At 38.3% G+C, this 22,505-nt stretch overlaps 2 protein-coding genes across 4 annotated transcripts in view; one reads left to right on the forward strand and one right to left on the reverse strand.

Annotated features, from left to right (window-relative positions):
- Positions 1 to 8,618, forward strand: part of tmem150c (transmembrane protein 150C) — a 28,434-nt gene extending 19,816 nt beyond the window's left edge. For 2 of the 3 annotated variants that reach the window (XM_084105548.1, XM_084105547.1), the window contains exons 2-9: positions 147 to 195; positions 1,593 to 1,688; positions 1,778 to 1,831; positions 1,906 to 1,938; positions 2,024 to 2,091; positions 3,039 to 3,166; positions 3,983 to 4,160; positions 7,269 to 8,618. In XM_084105548.1, the coding sequence (XP_083961674.1) occupies positions 1,612 to 1,688; positions 1,778 to 1,831; positions 1,906 to 1,938; positions 2,024 to 2,091; positions 3,039 to 3,166; positions 3,983 to 4,160; positions 7,269 to 7,477 (747 nt within the window). In that variant the 5' untranslated portion in view covers positions 147 to 195; positions 1,593 to 1,611 and the 3' untranslated portion in view covers positions 7,478 to 8,618. The remainder of the gene's footprint in view (positions 1 to 146; positions 196 to 1,592; positions 1,689 to 1,777; positions 1,832 to 1,905; positions 1,939 to 2,023; positions 2,092 to 3,038; positions 3,167 to 3,982; positions 4,161 to 7,268) is intronic. The other variant, XM_084105546.1, reaches the window with a different exon arrangement.
- enoph1 (enolase-phosphatase 1) lies at positions 6,381 to 21,061 on the reverse strand. The gene is made up of 6 exons (XM_084105545.1): positions 20,818 to 21,061; positions 20,644 to 20,745; positions 14,079 to 14,281; positions 10,921 to 11,053; positions 9,088 to 9,211; positions 6,381 to 9,000 (listed from the first exon to the last, which is right to left on the reverse strand). The coding sequence occupies exons 1-6, from the start codon at positions 20,899 to 20,901 to the stop codon at positions 8,861 to 8,863; spliced, it is 786 nt and encodes a 261-aa protein (XP_083961671.1). The 5' UTR covers positions 20,902 to 21,061; the 3' UTR covers positions 6,381 to 8,860.
- Between the last annotated feature and the right edge of the window lie 1,444 nt (positions 21,062 to 22,505).

A 22,505-nucleotide genomic window follows, 5' to 3' on the forward strand; every position in this document is an offset into this window, starting at 1 on the left:
AGGGGAATGAATCCTGATTCAGCACCAAGGCGCTGTCCACTGAAACACCAGTGACTGATCAATAAACATAACCATAACTGGATTATGGAAGCGTTCAGTGGGCCATGCAAGATTAATGACTGCATTTTTGTTTTGTCTCTCAATAGACTGAAACCTGTCGACGCATCAGGCAATCTCGAAGAAATCTTGAGACTGGTCAGTTGTTTGATTCCTGTCTTATTCACAATAAAGTGCAACCACAGGATTCTGGCAGTAAAATGGACCTCATTACCCATAATGCATGAAGAGAGATCCACCAATCAGAGACGTTTCTGTGGAAATGCAATGACTCCCATGAATCTCGGCCATCCTGTATTCTGACACTTATTTGCATGCTTAATCCATTTGATAAAACACACTTTTAAAGTCCCCCTGTGGTAAAAATCAAGTTTTTAATGTTGTTTATATGTCTATGTGGTGTTATTAATGTGATTTAAGACAAACCATGAGTAAATTCATAAGTCGACACCATTGCTGAGTATTTTCTCCTTAAAACTGCAGTGAACCAAAGACAGTCTCATGGGGGGAGGGGGAGTTCAAAGTGCGGGGTTCGGTTCGGTTCTGATAAATTCGGTTCGGGAGTATAGATAAAAGCCCGCCCGCACTTACAATTGATTGGTTGGGTCCTTACATGCGCTTCGTGAGGCACACTAGCACACACACGCAAGGTCTCTCGCTCCCTCTCTCTTCACGTTCTTCTCCCGGTAGACATAGAATCCACAGCTAGATCAATGAGTATAGAAGCCCTATGATTACAACGAACGACCATCATTTGAAGTGTCACACAGTTTTGAAATTATCGTACATTATAGGATTTTTTGTCATTATTGATCGTACATCGTACAGAGGTCAAAATTATCGTACAAATACGATAATTATCGTACGTCTGGCAACACTGGACAGTCTCAAAAAACAGCGATTTCTGAATTTGAAATCGCTGGTGTTTCTGACGTCACAAACTACCTTGTAACCAATCAGATCAACGTGTGATCGTCAACGAGTGGATCTCTGAGCTGAGTGAGTGAGTGGAGGCGGGGCTCATTTGCATATTCATAGAACCGCGTTTACTAAATGAGGCAAGGGTGTCGAGTTACATTCAAGATATTTTAAGATATGAAGAATGTTTCAAGGAAAAAACTTTTAAATATGTAATTTTGGTGATCAAAGAAGAGTTTTAAGGGATACAATGATTGACTACAGGGGGACTTTAAGAACAAGTGCACATACTGCACTATTTAAGCACACTTCTTTTCACAAGGCTGAATAGTTTGCATTAAAATATATTGCTTTCATACTTTAATCAAGTATATTGTACTGTGATTTTTGGTTCAATTACATGAGATCAGTGGTTCATTCCCACAGATTGTCGTAGCCGATTAGTCTGGTTTGTTACTTTTTATTGAAGATTTTTCAAATCTTTGTGGAGAAAAATACGTCCAGAATAAAGTCCGCCAAAGAAATGCACACACTTTTTGCACTCAGAACGTGATAACGTATTAGTTAGCGTATAAAAGTCGGCCGTTTGTTAGACTGTGGTGTTTGTTTTACGGCAGGGTGGTTTGCTTGACGCTCATGATGAGGAAGTGCAGTCCATGGATGTTCCTGCCCGTGATGTTCTCTCTCTTCACAGCTGCCGGCCTCTGGGTCGTGTGAGTGCACAAAACCTGCTCTACACAATCCACGTCACTGATTTAAGCTGCTGTTCAGATGAACATCATATCATTTCATTCATGCACAGGTATTTCATTGCTGTGGAGGATGAGAAAATCACGCCACTCAGTTCAGAGTACAAGTAAGGGAAACTGACCTCTATTGCATGCGAATCGTTTGAGGAATAATAATATTAATGCCTTCTTCTGTTCATAGAAGATCAGAATCAAAATCTCCTCCATATATCAGGTAGATCTTTACAAATGTTATTATCTATATTTCACATATTTGTTTCTTTGTTTGGAGGCCTGATGACAGTTCTTATACCGTTTAGCATTGCAGGCAATGCACCTCCTGCCAGCTGCGTGTTTAGTCAAGTCATGAACATGGCGGCCTTTGTAGGTATGAATGGTGCTCAGGTTCTGTCAAACGAGTTGGTTTTCTTTTTCTTTCATGCAAGGTCTTACAACTAATTCAGTCATTATTTATTAAGCACCAAAATTGCAGCCTATTGAAACTGTTGCAGTGCCCAGCAGCATTATATCACAACATGTGAAGATCAGTTTAGGTGGCGTTTACACGACACTGCTTTCAACTAAAAACTGAAAACTTCATGTCCATTTACACAACAACAGCGTTTTGGGGGCCGGAAAACGCACATTTTTAAAACGAGTTTAAATGTGCAAGTTTGTCAATTACAAAAACGTGAATTTGTGAAAACAGTAATGTCATGCGCATGTGTATTACGTGTTCAGTCTATAGTGGGGGTGTAACGATACCCTCATGTCACGATTCGACACATATTACGATACTGAACTCACGATACGATATTATTGCGATAATCCAAGACATGTGATAAAAGGTTAGCAAAAATGTACCGTTGATTAAAATGCTAAATTTGGTGTTACATTGAGTGTGTAAATGAACAGGCTTGGACTTGGTGCTGAAACCCAAAGCACAGGACAATAGAGACGCCAGAATAACAATATTCATGATTCTGGAGCTGAAAATACTGAATTTTTACTTTGGGTGAACTAAACACAATTCTTATTGTCACTATCCATGATACATATTGTTGCATTTTTGTATTTCGATTATTACACCCCTAGTCTATAGTGTTTCTTTATCGCCATCTACTGGCCTGGCATGAATAATACAGCGTTTTTAGCCATTTTTCGCGGATCCGTGTGAACAGGATCGTTTTGACGTCTGGGAAAAGGAAAAGTTTCTCTGTTTTTAGTACATTGTTGTCGTGTAAACGCACCCTTAGTTATTAAATTGCATGTGTGTGTGAGATACACCCAGCTGACAGTAATGTATAATGGTCTGAGTTGTGTCGTGGTGTCCAGGCTTTATCCTGGGCGTGCTGAGATACCTGCAGCTGAAGCCGCGAGTGCAGAAGCCCTGGCTCAACATCGGCAGTCTGGCGGCGCTCTCGCTCGCCTGCTTCGGCATGACTTTAGTGGGAAACTTCCAGGTATGAATCCTATCCTTTTTTTGCAACCATAACATTGAACCACTTAAAGGGTTAGTTCACCCAAAAATTTAAATTCTGCCAGTAAAACTCACTATTAGCTAGCATCACACGCATCACACACATGACCAGCGTCGGCCAATAGTGAGCCTACGTTCTGACGTACAACCCAGAAGTGCTGCGCTGTTACACTACCTGAACTCACTCAGAGAAACACACAGAAGAAAATCAATAGTTGAATAAAGTCATTATTTTTGTTGTTTTTTGCGCACAAAAAAAAATGATTGTCGCTTGATAAACTTAAGGTTGAACGATGTCTTTACCAACTTTTCTGGGCCGGCAAGTTTCAATTACAGAGAAGCGAGCCAGCACTCAGATTTCATCAAAAATATCTTAGTTTGTGTTCTGAAGATGAACAAAATTCTTACGGGGTTGGAACGACATGAGGGTGAGTAATTACTGACAGAATTTACATTTTTGGGTGAATTAACCCTTTAAGCCGGTGCAAACTGTGTGATTTTGGCCGCGATTTGGCCGTCTGAGACAAATTTTGCAAATCCTTAAAGATTCCTCTGATCCTATAGGCTAAAATCTGAAGTCTTTGAACGTTACACGTTCACCGACAGCTGATTAATGACCGTTGCGATCAAATTTTATCTCAGACAAAATTCTGGCAGTGTCAGAAGATTTGGCTCGAGGTCATGGTGCAAAGGACCCTAGGTTGATTTTACTCTGAACCATCCTTTTAGTATTCCAAGTATAATTTTACATCACTATTTTAACCTAAACACCTTATTTGTGTGTCACTTTTTAATCTAGCTGTCCAACGATGAGGAACTGCATAATATCGGCACGTCCATGACCTTTGGCCTGGGAACCCTCTTCTGCTGGGTCCAGTCTTTCATGACCCTGAAGGTCAACCTGAGGAATGAAGGCAAGCGAGCAGGAATCCCGCGCTTCCTGTTGTCCGGGGCGGTCACTTCCTGCATGCTGCTCTGTATCCTTCTTCCCTACACTAACCTACACACTGCAGACTGTGCAGGGAACGCATGCATCCTCAGATTCAAGTGAATTATACATTACAGGGCTGGGTGATTACGCCAGAACAGATATTCACTGTATATCTTGCTCTGAAATATCTGAAAATGCCATTTCAAACAACCAGACACTGTTGCCACAGTTCAAAATGATGGAAGAAATTATAGCATTGAACATTGATACCAGTTAAACAAGAACAACACTTTTCATTTTATCAGGGTTCGTACACTTTTTCCAAGGTCAAATTCAAGCACTTTTCAAGCACTTTCCAGGTCCATTTTAAAGCTTTTTCCAGCACCTTACACTACCGTAAATTACATACCAATACATAGTTAAAATTATTATTTAGTGTTTTTATCACATCAAAAAAGATAAACAGCCAAATGTTTCATAATAGCAGAGGGCTGCACGATATAGAAGAAAAATGAGATATACGATAACTCATTAAATAATGCGATATTCAATATGCGATACGATAATGCTTAAAGTGTGTCAAATTAACTTAAATTATCTTTAAAATATCTTTAAAATGATATAACCTACACATACGTGTTTCACATTCTTTTTGTGATAAGAAAATATCCCTACAACTTCAAGACAGTGAACATCAGTGTTTTACTGTAGCATAAGAAGTGTTATTTTAACATCACTGGGGTTCAGGGGTTCAGGTTATCCTACATTAGGTTTATTTAACAACAGAAACTGATTAATCAAATGTAAAAATAAACACTGCTTAGTTTTCACTGCATGAATTAAATATACTGATTCTTATTAAAGCTACAAAAGTTAGCCTATTCAGCCAAAAGCAGTGAGTGATTTTCTTTGTCTTTTGTTCATGACCCCAGTTATTGCAAGCCGTTGCGATATGCAATTATGCATATTGTAATATATGCATTTACAATATTTCTATATATTGTGCAGCCCTAATATTTAAGCCAATCACAAGTTTTATTCTTCAAAATGTATCACTAAGTATATTAATAATATACTTTTCATTATATTAATGTCCAAATATTGCTTACCAGATAATGTGATTTATAGGCTGTAAAACTGAATTAATTTCAAATATGAAGACTTAGAAATATTTGACAGGCCTTCCCGTTTTGGGACACATTCTTGATATAGACCAGGTTTGAACAATATCTGAGTGCACAGGCACCTGCCTGATAAATGTATTTCATTGCCAAGATGTCTTGGGCCAAGACATAACGTTAGCTAATACATCTACTGGAATAGAGCAGTGTAAATATTGCATAGGGCCATCCTAAACCTTACAGTAACAGTATACTACTTATGACACTGACTGATTTCAGTTCAGCAATCAGCGACTGTTGTTATGCACTGGGCTAACGTTTGCAGGTTAATTTGCACGTTACAGTTCTGTAATTTTGGCAATGTTCACTGCATATACCACAAATGAACATAACGGACATGCAATACTTACATAACATTATCACACCAAGTACTCTCAGTCACTAATGGCCCTTTCAGATAGGACGCGGACCGCGCTGCGCTATGAAATGAAACCGATATATTTCAATGACTCGGACAAAAGCGGAGCTCACGCGCACGCCGCGGTCAAAGTTTAAAATAGTTCAACTGTTGCCGCTGCGTGGCCAATAAAAACGGTGCATCCAAACCGCGGAAATCAAAAATGAAAACTCCGCACTTTTGCTCTGGCCAGCGTAGCAAATCAATCTGTATCTGATTCTGAAGGGCTACTTTTTTTCTCTCCATTTAATAAAGAACTATTTCGTTAGAAAGATATTTCTTGTGAAAGAAATACAGTTACAAATTCAAGCATTTTATCCAAAATTCAAGCACTTTTCAAACCTTGAAAACACAACATCAAAATTCAAGCACTTTCAAGGATTTCAAGCACCCGTACGAACCGTTTTATACACTCAACCCTTGTGAAGTGCGCTTCATTGCATTGATTGTGCACTTGTAGTGCACTTAAAAGACGTAAAGAGAGTATAATTTCAGGACTTTCTTAACACACTTAAGTAGACTTTTAAAAAGTGCATTTTGTAATAATGTCAAATTATTAAACTCGTACATTTTCATTTAATTGCAAAGTCAAGAAAGCATTCAGTTTGCACTTAACTGTATTCTTTTAAAGTAAGTAATAACAAGTGAACTTTTTCACAAGAACAAAATACCACAACAAAACACAGTAATAAATCACAATATTTACCTTTATTTTAGTGACACATTTTAATGTACATAAAAAGTCATGCAGGGACATCCTTGAACACTTTTGAACGATGAAGCAAAAGAATTATGAATCAACAAAAAAAAAAAAATGATTCACAGAAAATGAATGAGAACCCTGCTGAAGAAAACAGGCTAAGGCCCGTTATAAAGACAACGGTAACTATATTAGAGAAGGTTATTGTGTGTGTGTTATTGTGTGTGTTTACTGTACGCACAGGCTGCAGGGTTGACGCCTGTCGCTTTAAATGCTCAAGTCTGGAGGATTCTGATTGGCTGTCAATGTTTTTATCATTCATCAGCTGCAAAAAATCGTTCTGAAAGTGATTCCAGCGGCGATATCATTCCTGTGTCATTATCGTTGTATCTGCTATTCTCATAGGATTCGAACTATTATTAAAATGTAGTTATCGTTCATTATAGTTGTTGGTGTCCTAGTCTAGCCGTCCTGGTGTTTAGTCTAAAACCCCTCTAATACTGAACAAAGCAGCTCACCCCCTAAAACTGCTTTAAGTTATTGTTGTAGTCAACTATGCTCGATCTTATATCAACAGAAAAACTATGGCGGTTTTACAGTGGGAATAAGATGGGAATTTTCCAACCTGACCAATTCATTCAGGCGAAGTAGGCACTACATTAGAATTTGAACTTGTTCTATATAGTATGAATATGGGTGTTATGAATGTAATCTGGACACACTACATCCGCCATGTTGTTATGGTCACATGACCAACCAGCGGCAGTTACGCGTCGCTTCACTGTCATTCACAACCCCCCCCCCAGCCCTGCTTGCCCGTCCTCATACATAGATGTGATTGGTTCTCCACACGTCAGCCTTGACCACAGCTGCCAGATTTCGCTCTGATGGCTCAGCGGCTCCACATGCACGCGGCCCGGGCCCAGTGGGCGCTGGTCATGTTCTTCCTGACGTACCTGGGCACGTTTGCCATCGAGTTTCGCCACTACCGCTTCGAGATCGTGTGCAGCGACGAGCGTGAGCCTCCGCTCAGCCTGTCTGAGAGCTTCTCGGAGGTCTCAGAGTACCAGTCTGACCAGCTATAGTCTCATCTCCCAGCGTTCACCAGTCATGCATGTGAGCCGGACGTAATCTCTCCAGAAACACCTTTGGATGAGTGTGTTTGCTGAATAGTAGATAGGCAACAAGTTCATGAAATGCACAAAGACTCACTGTGATGTGTTCCATGTTTGTGTCAGATGAGTGAAGTAACAAGGACACTTTCAAGAAGATCTGATACAGGTTTTTTGGCAAGATAATCCTTCGAAATACAGCAATTACTAAGACTTTCTTGACACAGGTTATTATGAAGACTCTGTTATTATTTACCAATTCGTTTGTCGCTTCAAATCTGTATGCTGTTAGTTTTTTTTGTGGAAGACAAAAGAACTTCTGAAGAATCTTCACGCAGGACACGGGTTTGGGAATAGACGAGTAAACTATTAGTTAGGGATGCACCGATATGAAAACTTTGGCCGATATCAATAATTCTTTATATTTGAAAACCGGTAACCGATATATTCGCTGATAAATCCAAATTTGTATATAATTTTTGAGAGCCTGATTACAAAACAAAAGTCTCACCATTAAAAGCCATGTCTCAAACACACAATTATAATGTTCTCATTATAATTTGATGTAGTCTATATGCTCCACATTTTCCATTTTTGAAGTGATTCCAATCATATTTCAAGCAATCCGAACCCATCATGATGAACAGTGCGCATCTGAAGTGTCTCAGCTGAAGGAAATAATCTATTATTCATCGGCTTTAATATATCGGCTAAATTTTCTTTCTGGGCCGATAACGATAACATTAAAAATGAACATATTTTATGAACAATATGAACAATGAACAATTGAACAATGAACAATGAAATTCAAATGAACAATGCTAGTGCCGATATATCGTGCATCCCTACTATTAGTTTAACGTGAAGAAGAGATTCCAAGTCAAATGCAATCTTAGATGTCTTGCATTCACGTAACCGCATTTCATTTCGAGCCTGTCCTGCATAGAAACGCAGCATTTTATACTTGGTGTTAAATATTGTGACACATCTCTGGCATTGGTCATAATTCTGTATTTTGTTACTAAAACAGACATGGGTGCTGATGTATCTAAATGTTGCACATGTGATTTGTTAGATGTGTCCATTTTGAATAAAATTTTACAACAACATTTAACATTGAGGTTTATGCGACTGCTCTTGACATGAGGTACAATCACACTAACCCTGTGTCCAGGTGTCAGGTTATAATATGTGTGTGGGGGAGAAAGACATGAACGCGGCACATAAAACATTCAGAGAGAATGTAAGTGTATAATAATCCTACGATGGGTTTCAGTGTTAAAAAACAAGCACCTGGATTCCTGGAGTTTCAGTCCAGCGGATCGTAACCACTGGTTTTTCCCACATGATCCGATGTCAAATATTGCCGCTCAGTTCTAACTGGTTGAAAGACGTGACGATTGTGTAATGTTTGCGTTCCTCTTCGGTTAACTCCATGTTTCCAGGTCTGACTACGACAGCCACGTTCAGCCCGGCGTCCTCGGCTGCCTTCGCCTCTGTGGAGGAGGAGATGTGAATGAATCTGCGTTAAACTGGCCACTGAAGCCATCATGGCAGGAATGAAAGGTTTTCAGAGCGCCCACCTCGTGTGATGTCCGTTAAGAACATGATTTCCTCTGGTTGGCATCCGATCCTCTCGGCGATGTTCTCATAGCTTTTACTGTCTACTTTGGCGCCAATGTTGGTGTCAAAGTGACCATCAAACAACTGAAAGAACAAAAAAACAAAAAAGTTAAAGTTAAAGGATAAAGTTAACTGTCGCCAAAATGCAACCTAGGGTCTTTTTGTGAATTTACCCGAGGCAAACTTTCGTTTTAAGTTTGACCGTATTTTCGTTTTCGGTCAAATTGCCTTTTGAATGGGAGTGCTTGGGGCACTTCAGTGATAGCATCAAAAATCACGAATGTGAATGAACTGACTCTGAATTTTAGTATTGCTTCTTATATGAGGATCCTTTTTCAAATACAAGGTCAATATTGATTTTCACTAACGACAAAACAACAAATTATCCGTGAATTTATATGGAACTAAGCTTTAGGAGCTTTCCATCTTTACTCTCCTCCCTGTTACGTTGCATTCGGAGATCGACTATTTTTGTCTGACAAAATGCCGGTGGACACAGAGTCAGTGAGTTGTTCAAAATCTTTCTTTTAGTAAACTCTGTGTACCCAATGTTGTCAATGCTGGAGTTCATGTGTAGAGCCTCTGGTGATACTTCCAGCACAGTTTCATGTTGTGTCGAGCCTTCTTAGTGTTTTAAAAATAGGGATTTCTGATGCTATCATAGTCGTGCCCCATTCACTCCCATTCAAAAGGCAATTTGACCAAAAACAAAAATACGGTCAATCTTAAAAGTGGCGTTTCCATCCTAATTATGCTTTTACACGAAGGTTTGCCTCGGGTAGATTAACAAAAAGAGCCTAGGTTGCATTTTGGCAACAGTTATCCTTTAAAAACTTGCAAATCCACATCAATCCATATAAACTTGTAGGTTATTTTGTGTCCCACAAATATTCACTTTGTGATCTGAATCGAAAACCAGATCAAATGAGCTGCTGTTTGTTGGCAGTGATTCAATATGAATTTTGTTGTCGACTTTCTGGGTAAAATAACAGTTGGTAGTTCAAGTATTACTGGTCAGTGTTTACAAAAACTGAAATAAAATTGAAATAAAAGGGACATTTTTAGATACATTTTTTTGGGGGGGAAAGTTAGAAATGTTGCCTTAGCAACCAACTAAATTTAAAACAAGTTTGAAGTCCTAAAATTCCAAAAAAAACAAACTAAAATAAATAGAACATTAATAGCTAAATAGAAATACAAAACAAAAACGAATAAACACAAAAAAACATGCCAGTGTTGCAAATGTAATGTAAAAAAAATAAATGTAAATAAAACTGAAATAAAATATCAACTTAAGATAGATTTTCAATTTTAGAGTAAAAAAAAACTAATTTAAAATGCTTTGGTAAATAAATGAATTGAAATAAGTTTAACTTGAAGTACTAAACTTACTAAAATAAAAATATTAAAGCAAAAAAACAACAACATATATATATATATATAAACTAAAAAAAGGCATAAGAAAATTACTAAAACAAACAATGAACAAAATTTAAATAACACTAAAATAACACTGCAGCACAGCAAAATTACAAAGTAGTTTAAGTAATAGTAAAATGAAAACTGAAATTTCTGAATAAAAAACAATTTAAAATATTAATAAAAAATGTTTTAAGTAGTACATTAATAATAGTAAAATAACACTGCAGCTATCATCAGGTTGACAAGTAAATGTCATCAATAAGGATATTCTGAACAGCCCTGGCTCATCCTGACTGTAGAGATCATAGTATCACAATGATTCAGAAATTCCCATCTAAATAGTGCTCATACATCCACCAGCTCCAGCTTACGTCTAACAGATTGCCTTGCACTGAGTATCTGAAGAGCAGCTTCTGAGCCTCCACACTCCCTGAGGAGTAGATGAAGACCTTCAGTCCACGGTGCCTCCACCTCCTGACGGCTGGAGCCACGTCCTGATACACCCTGCGACAACACCACCACATCACTCATTTATACAACATAGACCATCACTGACACGTGATCACGTCTCTTCTGCTCACCAAGGCACATTTGGTTTATGTGACCAAAAACTGAGGAAAACCAATAATATTGCATTACATTGTAAAACAGCTGTTTTCTATAGTAAGTGTAATTTATTTCTGTGATCAAAGCTGGATTTTCAGCATCATTACTCCAGTCTTCAGTGTCACATGATCCTCCAGAAATCATTCTGATATGATGAAACATTTCAGATTATTATCAGTGCTGAAACAAGTTTCTGCTGACATATTCAGGATTCATAGATGAATAGAAAGCTCAGTAGAAATTTATTTGAAATAGAAACCTTTTTTAACATTATAATTGTCTTTACTGTCAAATTTTATCAATTTAATGTGGTATTGCCGAATAAAAGGAAAATTTCTCTCTAAAAAATCTTTCTGACAGCACACTTTTAAACAGTGGTGTATTTTTTTATAGTCTTCACTTTGCATGTTGTCTGGAGGATATCATGGAGCATGATGTGGAATAACATGTTTTTCCAATTAGATACAGAAAATTATCAGTTAAAGGAGCTGTATGTAAGAAATGTATTTCAATTAATCATAAAATGGCCCTGATATGTCACTAGACATTAAGAAATCATGTTCATTTCAAATACTTGTATCACTGACAACAGTAGATCGGCCAGGATATTGTCATTTAAAAGTGAAGTTGCAGCCCTCAACTGATGTTGATGTTGTCATCTTGTGTTTTGGCCTGAAGCGCCACCCTCCACCTATCTACCAATCACGAAGTCAGTTGTGTTTTGGCATCGGGGTTGCCAGCTCTGCTCTAGTTACCACAGCTAGGTAGCAGCCTACGTTCCTGCTGGATCCTGCAGCCTATCTGGCAACCTCGAGTCAGGGGGAGGGGATACACCACTCTACAGTAATTTGAAAGTGATTGCAGTACCAGTTTTGGCCATAATCTTACATACGGCTCCTTTAATCAAAGAAATAATCAACAGATTAATTTACTATCAAAATAAGCATTAGTCACAGCTCTTATGAACGGCTTCAGAGGGAAAAAAATATTGCTTATTGTATTAGTAATTTATTTAAATATAATAATAAATGTACATAATAATAAATGTATTATGATGATATAAAAATATAAATATGTATGTATGTATTTTTATTTTAAAATACTAAATTATATTTATGCAGTAGTTATACTCCATTCCTTCACTTTTTGAGCATGGACCTGAAAATGAAATTTCCAACTTAAACTGTCGTAAATCTTGAATGCTTTTGTGCACAGACTTAAGTTTGCTCTTTTTTTTTTTTAAAGACGACACTTGGCAGATTATTGCTGAATTGAAAAAGTTTTGTTTAAAAAAAATTATAGAATTTTACATTGATTGTAATGAAAAATGCACAAAAATACAATTTTACATTTTTATAAGAAATATATTTTCCAAAACACATTTTGCTCTAAAACTGAGAGAAAATCAAAGCCATAAATCCAAGCAGGCGGTGTTCCAAATTTTAGGTTGATATCTCCAAAAAATGAGCTTTTCAGCTTTTGTGTGCAGTACCAAACGGGTTTTGTTGATTTTTTTTAGCAAGTGCCAAAACCTTTTACCAAGTTCCCTACCATGAAGTAAAAAAACTCAAACGTGTGTTTGTGTGTGTAAATGTGTTCATGTGTAAAATGCTGTTATTGTGTGTATATGTATATCTGAGTTGGAAAAAGGCTGCAGCCACAACCAAGTTTAATAGCCTATATTTAAAGTAGGGCTGCACGATTATGACAAAAATCATAATTGCCGATTATTCCCTTGAAATTGTGATTATTAATTACGATTATCACAATTCACATTGAATATATATACAGTACAGGTCAAAAGTTTGGAAACATTACTATTTTTAATGTTTTTGAAAGAAGTTTCTTCTGCTCATCAAGCCTGCATTTATTTGATCAAAAATACAGAAAAAAAAGAAGTAATATTTTGATATATTATTACAATTTAAAATAATTGGTTTTCAATTTATTATTCTTTAAATGATCATTTATTTCTGTGATGCAAAGCTGTATTTTCAGGATCATTACTCCAGTCTATCACATGATCCTTTAGAAATCATTCTTATATGATGATTCATTATCAAAGTTGGAAACAGTTCTGCTGCTTAATATTTTTTCATAATCTGTGATACTTTTTTAGGATACTTAGATGAATAAAAAGTAAAAAAAGAAAAAAAGAAAAAAAAAGAAGCAAATGTTTTAAAAATAGAAATCTTTTGTAACAACAATATACACTACTGGTCAGTCATTTGGGGTCAGTAATTTTTTTTCTTTCTTTTTTTTTAAAAAAATAAATCAATATTTTTATTCAGCAAGGATGTGTTAAATTGATTCAAAGTGATAGTAAAGAAGATTTATATTATTAGAAAATATTTTTTTATTTTGAATAAATGCAGTTCTTTTTAACCTTTTATTCATCAAATATATTAGGCAGCAGAACTGTTTCCAACACTCATAATAAATCAGAATATTAGAATGATTTCTAAAGGATCATGTGATAGACTGGAGTAATGAAAATTTTGCTTTGCATCACAGAAATAAATGATAATTTAAAGTATAATAAATTGAAAACCAATTATTTTAAATTGTAATAATATATCACAATATTAAATTTTTTTTCTGTATTTTTGATCAAATAAATGCAGGCTTGATGAGCAGAAGAAACTTCTTTCAAAAACATTAAAAATAGTAATGTTTCCAAACTTTTGACCTGTACTGTATATATATATATATATATATATATATATATATATATATATTTCTTTTGTAATCGCAGCTTTGAACGATTACGTAATCGTGGCATCCGTAATCGTAATCGCATTTAGAAATTCGATTAATTGTGCAGCCCTAATTTAAAGCCTATATTTATAAATAGTGTAGATATACTGTCATCAGGCTCTGACAGATGTGGCAGTGTGCGCTGGGGAAGACGAGGTTTACTTACTCGCCTTTGATTTTGCCGGTCATGTACGCGGCTCTCCACATGTGTCCCTGCAGCTGCTTGAGCGCCGTGCTCTTGCGGTCCGCGTCCATCTGCCACAGCACGTTCTCCACCACCTCATGGATGGCCTTCTCTTCGTCCGTGTGGACCGTCTGGTCCACCGCGTGAACGGGACCCGCTTTATTCTGCCGCAAGTCCTCTTCCGCCTGAACACAGACACGCTTCAGTCACAACACTGCATTACACCCGTTATATGAGCGGGTGCTCAGAACAACATGCTCAGATTTACAGTTAATTCTACATATAAAGACCAGGTTATCTATGGAAGCTTTTTTCCACCATGGAATAATAAAAATGTAAAAGATAATTGTGACTTTTTCCATCTCACAATTCTGGATTTTTTTTCTCAGAAATGCATTATATAAAAATCACAATTGTGAGATAAAAAGTCGCAATTATCTTTCAGTAAGCTTTCTCGGTTAACTAAAACTATTAAACAAAATTCTGTTAACTGAAATAAAGCTGAAATATTAATGAAAATGTGAAATATTGCCTCAGCTGGCAATAAACTGAAAGAAGTTGAAGCACTAAAAGTATCAACTGGAAATAAATAAAAACTAAACCAAAAATAAATTAAACCTGAATACACCTAAAAATAAAAAAAATAATTACAAATCACCAAAGCACATAACACACACATTTTTTATATAAAAATAAAGCCAATTCTAAAAATTAATAAATCTATAATAAAACAAAAAAGTAAAATAACATTAAGACCAAATTTATACCTTGAAAAATAAATATGGTACTGTACTGTGTATTATTTATTTGTTTATTATAATCAATTTAAAAATTTTTTTAACAATGTTTAATTTAACTTTTAGAACTCATTTAAAGTGCCCCTATTCTGTTTTTTTGAATATTACCTTTTCATGCAGTGTGTAATATAGTTGTTTGTGAATGTAAACGTTCTGAAAGTTGTAAAGTTGAAAGTGTATGACAAATAAAGTTATCATCTCCCAAAAGAAAGAATAGACTCTGAACCTCCTATACGAGTCATTTGTATTTCGATTCCCACTGTGTAACGGTTATACGTCACTAGAAAAGACATCAACATAATGCCCGCCTATGTTCTACGTTGTCCGTCCGCGAACAACTTGACGCCCACAAACACGTCATTTTACTGACGGCTGCTTCTCAAATCTCAACGTAGACAGTATATAAACTGGACACAGCGACCCCATTGGTTTCAACGGAGAAAAGTGAAGCAAATTAGAAGCACTCACTTCCTGATGGCTGAGCGTACTGCGCAGACTCAAACTGAGCTTGACGACGTAGATGTGACGTGAGCTAGTAGTCTTCTAGAAGTCTTCTAGTAGCTGTGCCAAGAGAAATCTGAATCATTCCCTTCCGAATCTTGCAGAGACGGAGAGCGTGAGTAGGAGCTGTCCATGAACTGGAGCAGGAGAAACTTTATGATTCTCTATGGGCTTCTCCCTTGACTTTATCGGACTTTATGCCTCCACGTCCCCCTGATTGACTGCGAGCTTCTCCTCCTGTCTATACGGTAATTTCCAGAGAGTCGCGTGGTTATGACGCAATCGTTAGCCTATTTTTACAAAAACTGTTTCTACGGGGCCATAATGTAAGATACAAGGTAATGGAGCCTTTTATACATTGTTGTGTTTCTTTAGAAATAAATAATGGACAAATGGAGTCTTTAAACGCCTCAGATGTAAAGTTATTCGCTGTCAAAGTGACGCCAAAATGAATGGGAGTCAATGGAATGCTAACAGCAGGTGATGGCTTGTTAGCCAATGGCGGCTCCCGGGGGTGGTACGGAATTTGAGAGCTCGATTACCCCCCTGAATCTCAGAGGTCAATGCGGGATTCGCAATACGCTTGCTCTGAGCTCTGGACGAAGCTGAAGTTCAGTTACGGTAATGGACATTTAGCTTCCGTTGTGCGCTGTAAACCAATCACAACAGACTGGGCCATCTGACCAATTAGAGCAGAGTAGACCAATCACAACAGACTGGGTCATCTGACCAATCAGAGCAGAATAGACCAATCACAACAGACTGGGGGCACGTTCAAGTTCAAAACGGTGCGCAACGTTTTGCTACGGTTTCCGGGTTGAACGTCATGTTTCCTGGAAACGGCGTGCACCGGTGTGCAACGGGGTTTGAGATACGTTTTCTCTTGTTTGGTGGGTGTGTCAGAACTGCAGTCCAATCAGCAGCAACATGTATATAAAGCACGTGGTATTAAAGTGAACTCGCACAATGGGTTCAAGGAAAGTAATTTACAAATGTGTTCGATGCAGCGCGGTATACGCAACAACTGAGGATATTAGAAGACATGTTTGTCGAAAGTTTTATTGTAAAAATATAGGATATCAACATAATGATGTAGTTGTTTATATTTTTAGCTTCATTGCAAGTGTATGACATTTGGTATAGAAATAAATAATGGTAATTAAGTGCTTTTCCTAAAAATGAGAAAGAAAATACAGGGTATTAAAATAGTATGAACTACAAATAAAGTGAGTATGTGAGGCTAAATAGATGTGTTTTAGTCTGAATTAGGTAAAATGTGTGCTTCAATTTCAGGTTCAGCCATCCCTTCACTCGATTGGGATGTTCTCTTTTGATCTGGGCGGCAAGTGCAGTAACTGTAACATCGGGCATATTTTGTAGTATTAAACACATATTTATACCGACTTCATCAGGCTCCGAAAATTCTTCACAAAGAACACAAAGAATGGCCTTCTCAGCTGCCATAGTTGCAACTCTTGCGTCATCAGAACAGTGTGTTCAACGCATCACCGTTTCTGTTTAAAAAACGTTGTGCAACGTTTTGTCGGGGCTGAACGCAGCCCGGGTCATCTGACCAATCAGAGCAGAATAGACCAATCACAACAGACTGGGCCATCTGACCAATCAGAGCAGAGTAGACCAAATCACAACAGACTGGGTCAATCTGACCAATCAGAGCAGAATAGACCAATCACAACAGACTGGGTCATCTGACCAATCAGAGCAGAGTAGACCAAATCACAACAGACTGGGTCATCTGACCAATCAGAGCAGAATAGACCAATCACAACAGACTGGGTCATCTGACCAATCAGAGCAGAATAGACCAATCACAACAGACTGGGCCATCTGACCAATCAGAGCAGAGTAGACCAAATCACAACAGACTGGGTCATCTGACCAATCAGAGCAGAATAGACCAATCACAACAGACTGGGTCATCTGACCAATCAGAGCAGAATAGACCAATCACAACAGACTGGGCCATCTGACCAATCAGAGCAGAGTAGACCAAATCACAACAGACTGGGTCATCTGACCAATCAGAGCAGAATAGACCAATCACAACAGACTGGGCCATCTGACCAATCAGAGCAGAGTAGACCAAATCACAACAGACTGGGCCATCTGACCAATCAGAGCAGAATAGACCAATCACAACAGACTGGGTCATCTGACCAATCAGAGCAGAGTAGACCAATCACAACAGACTGAGCCATCTGACCAATCAGAGCAGAGTAGACCAATCACAACAGACTGGGTCATCTGACCAATCAGAGCAGAATAGACCAATCACAACAGACTGGGTCATCTGACCAATCAGAGCAGAATAGACCAATCACAACAGACTGGGTCATCTGACCAATCAGAGCAGAATAGACCAATCACAACAGACTGGGCCATCTGACCAATCAGAGCAGAGTAGACCAAATCACAACAGACTGGGCCATCTGACCAATCAGAGCAGAGTAGACCAATCACAACAGACTGGGCCATCTGACCAATCAGAGCAGAGTAGACCAATCACAACAGACTGGGCCATCTGACCAATCAGAGCAGAATAGACCAATCACAACAGACTGGGTCATCTGACCAATCAGAGCAGAGTAGACCAATCACAACAGACTGGGCCATCTGACCAATCAGAGCAGAGTAGACCAATCACAACAGACTGGGTCATCTGACCAATCAGAGCAGAATAGACCAATCACAACAGACTGAGCCATCTGACCAATCAGAGCAGAGTAGACCAATCACAACAGACAGGGTCATCTGACCAATCAGAGCAGAATAGACCAATCACAACAGACTGGGTCATCTGACCAATCAGAGCAGAATAGACCAATCACAACAGACTGAGCCATCTGACCAATCAGAGCAGAGTAGACCAATCACAACAGACAGGGTCATCTGACCTATCAGAGCAGAATAGACCAATCACAACAGACTGGGTCATCTGACCAATCAGAGCAGAATAGACCAATCACAACAGACTGAGCCATCTGACCAATCAGAGCAGAGTAGACCAATCACAACAGACTGGGTCATCTGACCAATCAGAGCAGAGTAGACCAATCACAACAGACTGGGCCATCTGACCAATCAGAGCAGAGTAGACCAATCATAACAGACTGGGTCATCTGACCAATCAGAGCAGAATAGACCAATCACAACAGACTGGGCCATCTGACCAATCAGAGCAGAGTAGACCAATCACAACAGACTGAGCCATCTGACCAATCAGAGCAGAGTAGACCAATCACAACAGACTGGGCCATCTGACCAATCAGAGCAGAATAGACCAATCACAACAGACTGGGTCATCTGACCAATCAGAGCAGAGTAGACCAATCACAACAGACTGAGCCATCTGACCAATCAGAGCAGAGTAGACCAATCACAACAGACTGGGCCATCTGACCAATCAGAGCAGAATAGACCAATCACAACAGACTGGGTCATCTGACCAATCAGAGCAGAATAGACCAATCACAACAGACTTGGCCATCTGACCAATCAGAGCAGAGTAGACCAATCACAACAGACTGGGTCATCTGACCAATCAGAGCAGAATAGACCAATCACAACAGACTGGGCCATCTGACCAATCAGAGCAGAGTAGACCAATCACAACAGACTGGGCCATCTGACCAATCAGAGCAGAGTAGACCAATCACAACAGGGCTGCGTTCAGCCCCGACAAAACGTTGCACAACGTTTTTTAAACAGAAACGGTGATGCGTTGAACACACTGTTCTGATGACGCAAGAGTTGCAACTATGGCAGCTGAGAAGGCCATTCTTTGTGTTCTTTGTGAAGAATTTTCGGAGCCTGATGAAGTCGGTATAAATATGTGTTTAATACTACAAAATATGCCCGATGTTACAGTTACTGCACTTGCCGCCCAGAACAAAAGAGAACATCCCAATCGAGTGAAGGGATTGCTGAAACTGAAATGGAAGCACACACCTAATTCAGACTAAAACGCATCTATTTAGCCTCACTGACTTTATTTGTAGTTCATACTGTTTTAATACCCTGTATTTTCTTTCTCATTTTTAGGAAAAACACTTAATTACCATTGTTTATTTCTATACTTGCAATGAAGCTAAAAATATAAACAACTACATCATTATGTTGATATCCTATATTTTTTACAATAAAACTTTCGACAAACATGTCTTCTAATATCCTCAGTTGTTGCGTATACCGAGCTGCATCAAACAAATTTGTAAATTACTTTCCAACCCATTGTGCGAGTTCACTTTAATACCACGTGCTTTATATACATGTTGCTGCTGATTGGACTGCAATTCTGACACACCCACCAAACAAGAGAAAACGTATCTCAAACCCCATTGCACACCGGTGCACGCCGTTTCCAGGAAACATGACGTTCAACCCGGAAACCGTAGCAAAACGTTGCGCACCGTTTTGAACTTGAACATGCCCCAGACTGAGCCATCTGACCAATCAAAGCAGAGTAGAGCAATCACAATAGACTGGGCCATCTGACCAATCAGAGCAGAGTAGACCAATCACAACAGACTGAGCCATCTGACCAATCAGAGCAGAGTAGACCAATCACAACAGACTGAGCCATCTGACCAATCAGAGCAGAGTAGACCAATCACAACAGACTGGGCCATCTGACCAATCAAAGCAGAGTAGACCAATCACAATAGACTGGGCCATCTGACCAATCAGAGCAGAGTAGACCAATCACAACAGACTGAGCCATCTGACCAATCAAAGCAGAGTAGACCAATCACAACAGACTGAGCCATCTGACCAATCAGAGCAGAGTAGACCAATCACAACAGACTGAGCCATCTGACCAATCAGAGCAGAGTAGACCAATCACAACAGACAAAGGAGGGATTTAGAGAGATTGATTCAACTGTTCAGTCACTTGAGAATCACTGAAAGTATGGTGATGTGCAATGTATATTTATTAAGAGAAAATGAAAGGTGTTTTTTTTTTTTTTTTTTTTTTTACCTTGGATGCATGTAAACATTTTGTAGGAGACTCCAAAACAAAATTAGGAGCCTTTAAAATAGCACAATAAGGGCACTTTAATCAATTTTTATTTATTAATATGTATTTTAATCTATTTTTAATCATTATTTATTTACAAAACACTGTTGCACACATTTTGGTTAGTGTGAGGTTTATACTAGCATGTTGTTATGCAAAAACGTTGACACAACCACCCATTCTATATCCATATGAAAATAAGCCGAGAAACCTGTTTCTTGAGCAGATGCACGTCTTGTTTGCACTCGTCTTCTTCCCAGTGTGCAGACAGATATTCCTCCAGATTCTCTCTGATGAAGGGGAATAAGATGTCCTGCAACAGGACACAGCAGAATAAAGCATCTGAACAGGGTTTATATCAGGATCTCAGGCTGTGGGCTCTTACCTTGACAAACGTGATGGGCGTCGTGGTTCCTTCAATGTCCAGAAGAAAGACTCTAGTGTTTTCCGCTACTGCAATCGCTGCCATTTTTATCAATGGCAAACGATATATGTGTCTGTGAAAGTCCTGTGTTTTATTGGATTTTATTATAAAAGAGGCTCGGGAGTTGACAAACCAATCAATAATAGCACGCAGGCTAGCGGCGAGTGGCTAACAACACATGGAGCGGTTACAGGGTTGCCAAGTCCTCGCAGAGAAGCCCGCCCTCTATTATCGTCATAATTATTTTATTATTCATATTTAAAGGCAGGGTAGGTAGGATTTATTAAAAATTAAAGATCCAAATTTGTTAAAACTTTCTATATATATCAATACATAATTAAAATGTAAGAACTCTGAAAAAAAGAGTATAAAAATCAAGTGACTCTAGACCGTATAATCTGTATTAAACACAGCTCATTATTTCGATTCGGGACGAATCAAAGGATTGGCTTAGGCGACTGTCACTCTCTCGCAACCATGGCAACCACCCTTTTGCCACACAGCACCTACCCACTTGCGCGCGACCGTTTGATTTGAGGAGTGCGAGAGGCACGGAACCTGATCACACCTCCGTCCAGTAGATGGCGGTAATGCACTATGTTTGCAAGCTGCCAATAAAATCTATCGAAGAAGAAGAAGAAGGCACTGAACCTAGGAATACCAAAACAATGGCAGAGAAAGAGCAATCTAAATTTACAGTACCGGCATATGCAGTTAGTGAAGGCAAACCAGGCAAAAAAATGCCCCTTCCCCTCCGCTTGTCTCAGGTAAATAATGCGTCCTCTAGCTCAGCGGTCGGAGTCGCGCGTTCATGTGTTTTGGGGACGTGGCTTTGGAAGAAGCACAGAAATGAGGGGGTGGAGTGAATGGAAATAATGAGATGTCTTTAAAACAGTCGTGAGAGGTCTACAGACACTCGATTTTGATACTTTCTTTTTCAGAGTACTTACATTTTAATTATGTATTGATATGTACATAAAGTTTAAACAAATTTGAAAAATAAATTTTTTAGACCATTTCTACCTACCCTGCCTTTAATCATATTAATTTTATTCATGCTACATTGGCACAGTTCATTTGCTATACCTTTGCGTTTAAAAATGCACGTACATTTTGTACGATATATCATGCATCAGCTCCACATTTATATATAGTGGAAATAGTCAATTGAATGTGATGATGATAGTAGGCTAATAATAATATTAATAATAATAATAATAATAATAGATTCAGAACCACATATTAGTTGTAGTTCTACTTATATGTTGTGGTGGTGGATTAATAAAGGAAGTGTTTTGTGCAGAAAAGTATTTATTTTCAAATTTAATAAGTAAATACCTTTTAGCGGGTGATGATTTCCCACCAATCTGGCAACAGGCTGGGAAGGGCAATTGAGTGAGGAAGTGAATGCAAGGCTAAAGTCTATAAATAAAATAATTTTTCTACTGCAAAAATGTCCTTAATTTATGTACTTGTTTTATATTCAAGCCCCTCTTTTGGATAATTGTGTGTAAACTGTTTACCAAACACTGTCGCTTACAGGCAGACACTGGCAGCTGTTATTATGCAGCTGGTTATATCAAAGACTATAGATATAGAAAATAAAACTATTATTCATATAAACAATTAAATGATATAATCTCTTTTTT

The sequence above is a fragment of the Abramis brama genome (assembly GCF_963993115.1).
Source record: "Abramis brama genome assembly, chromosome: 25".
In the NCBI taxonomy this organism is placed as follows: Eukaryota; Metazoa; Chordata; class Actinopteri; order Cypriniformes; family Leuciscidae; genus Abramis; species Abramis brama.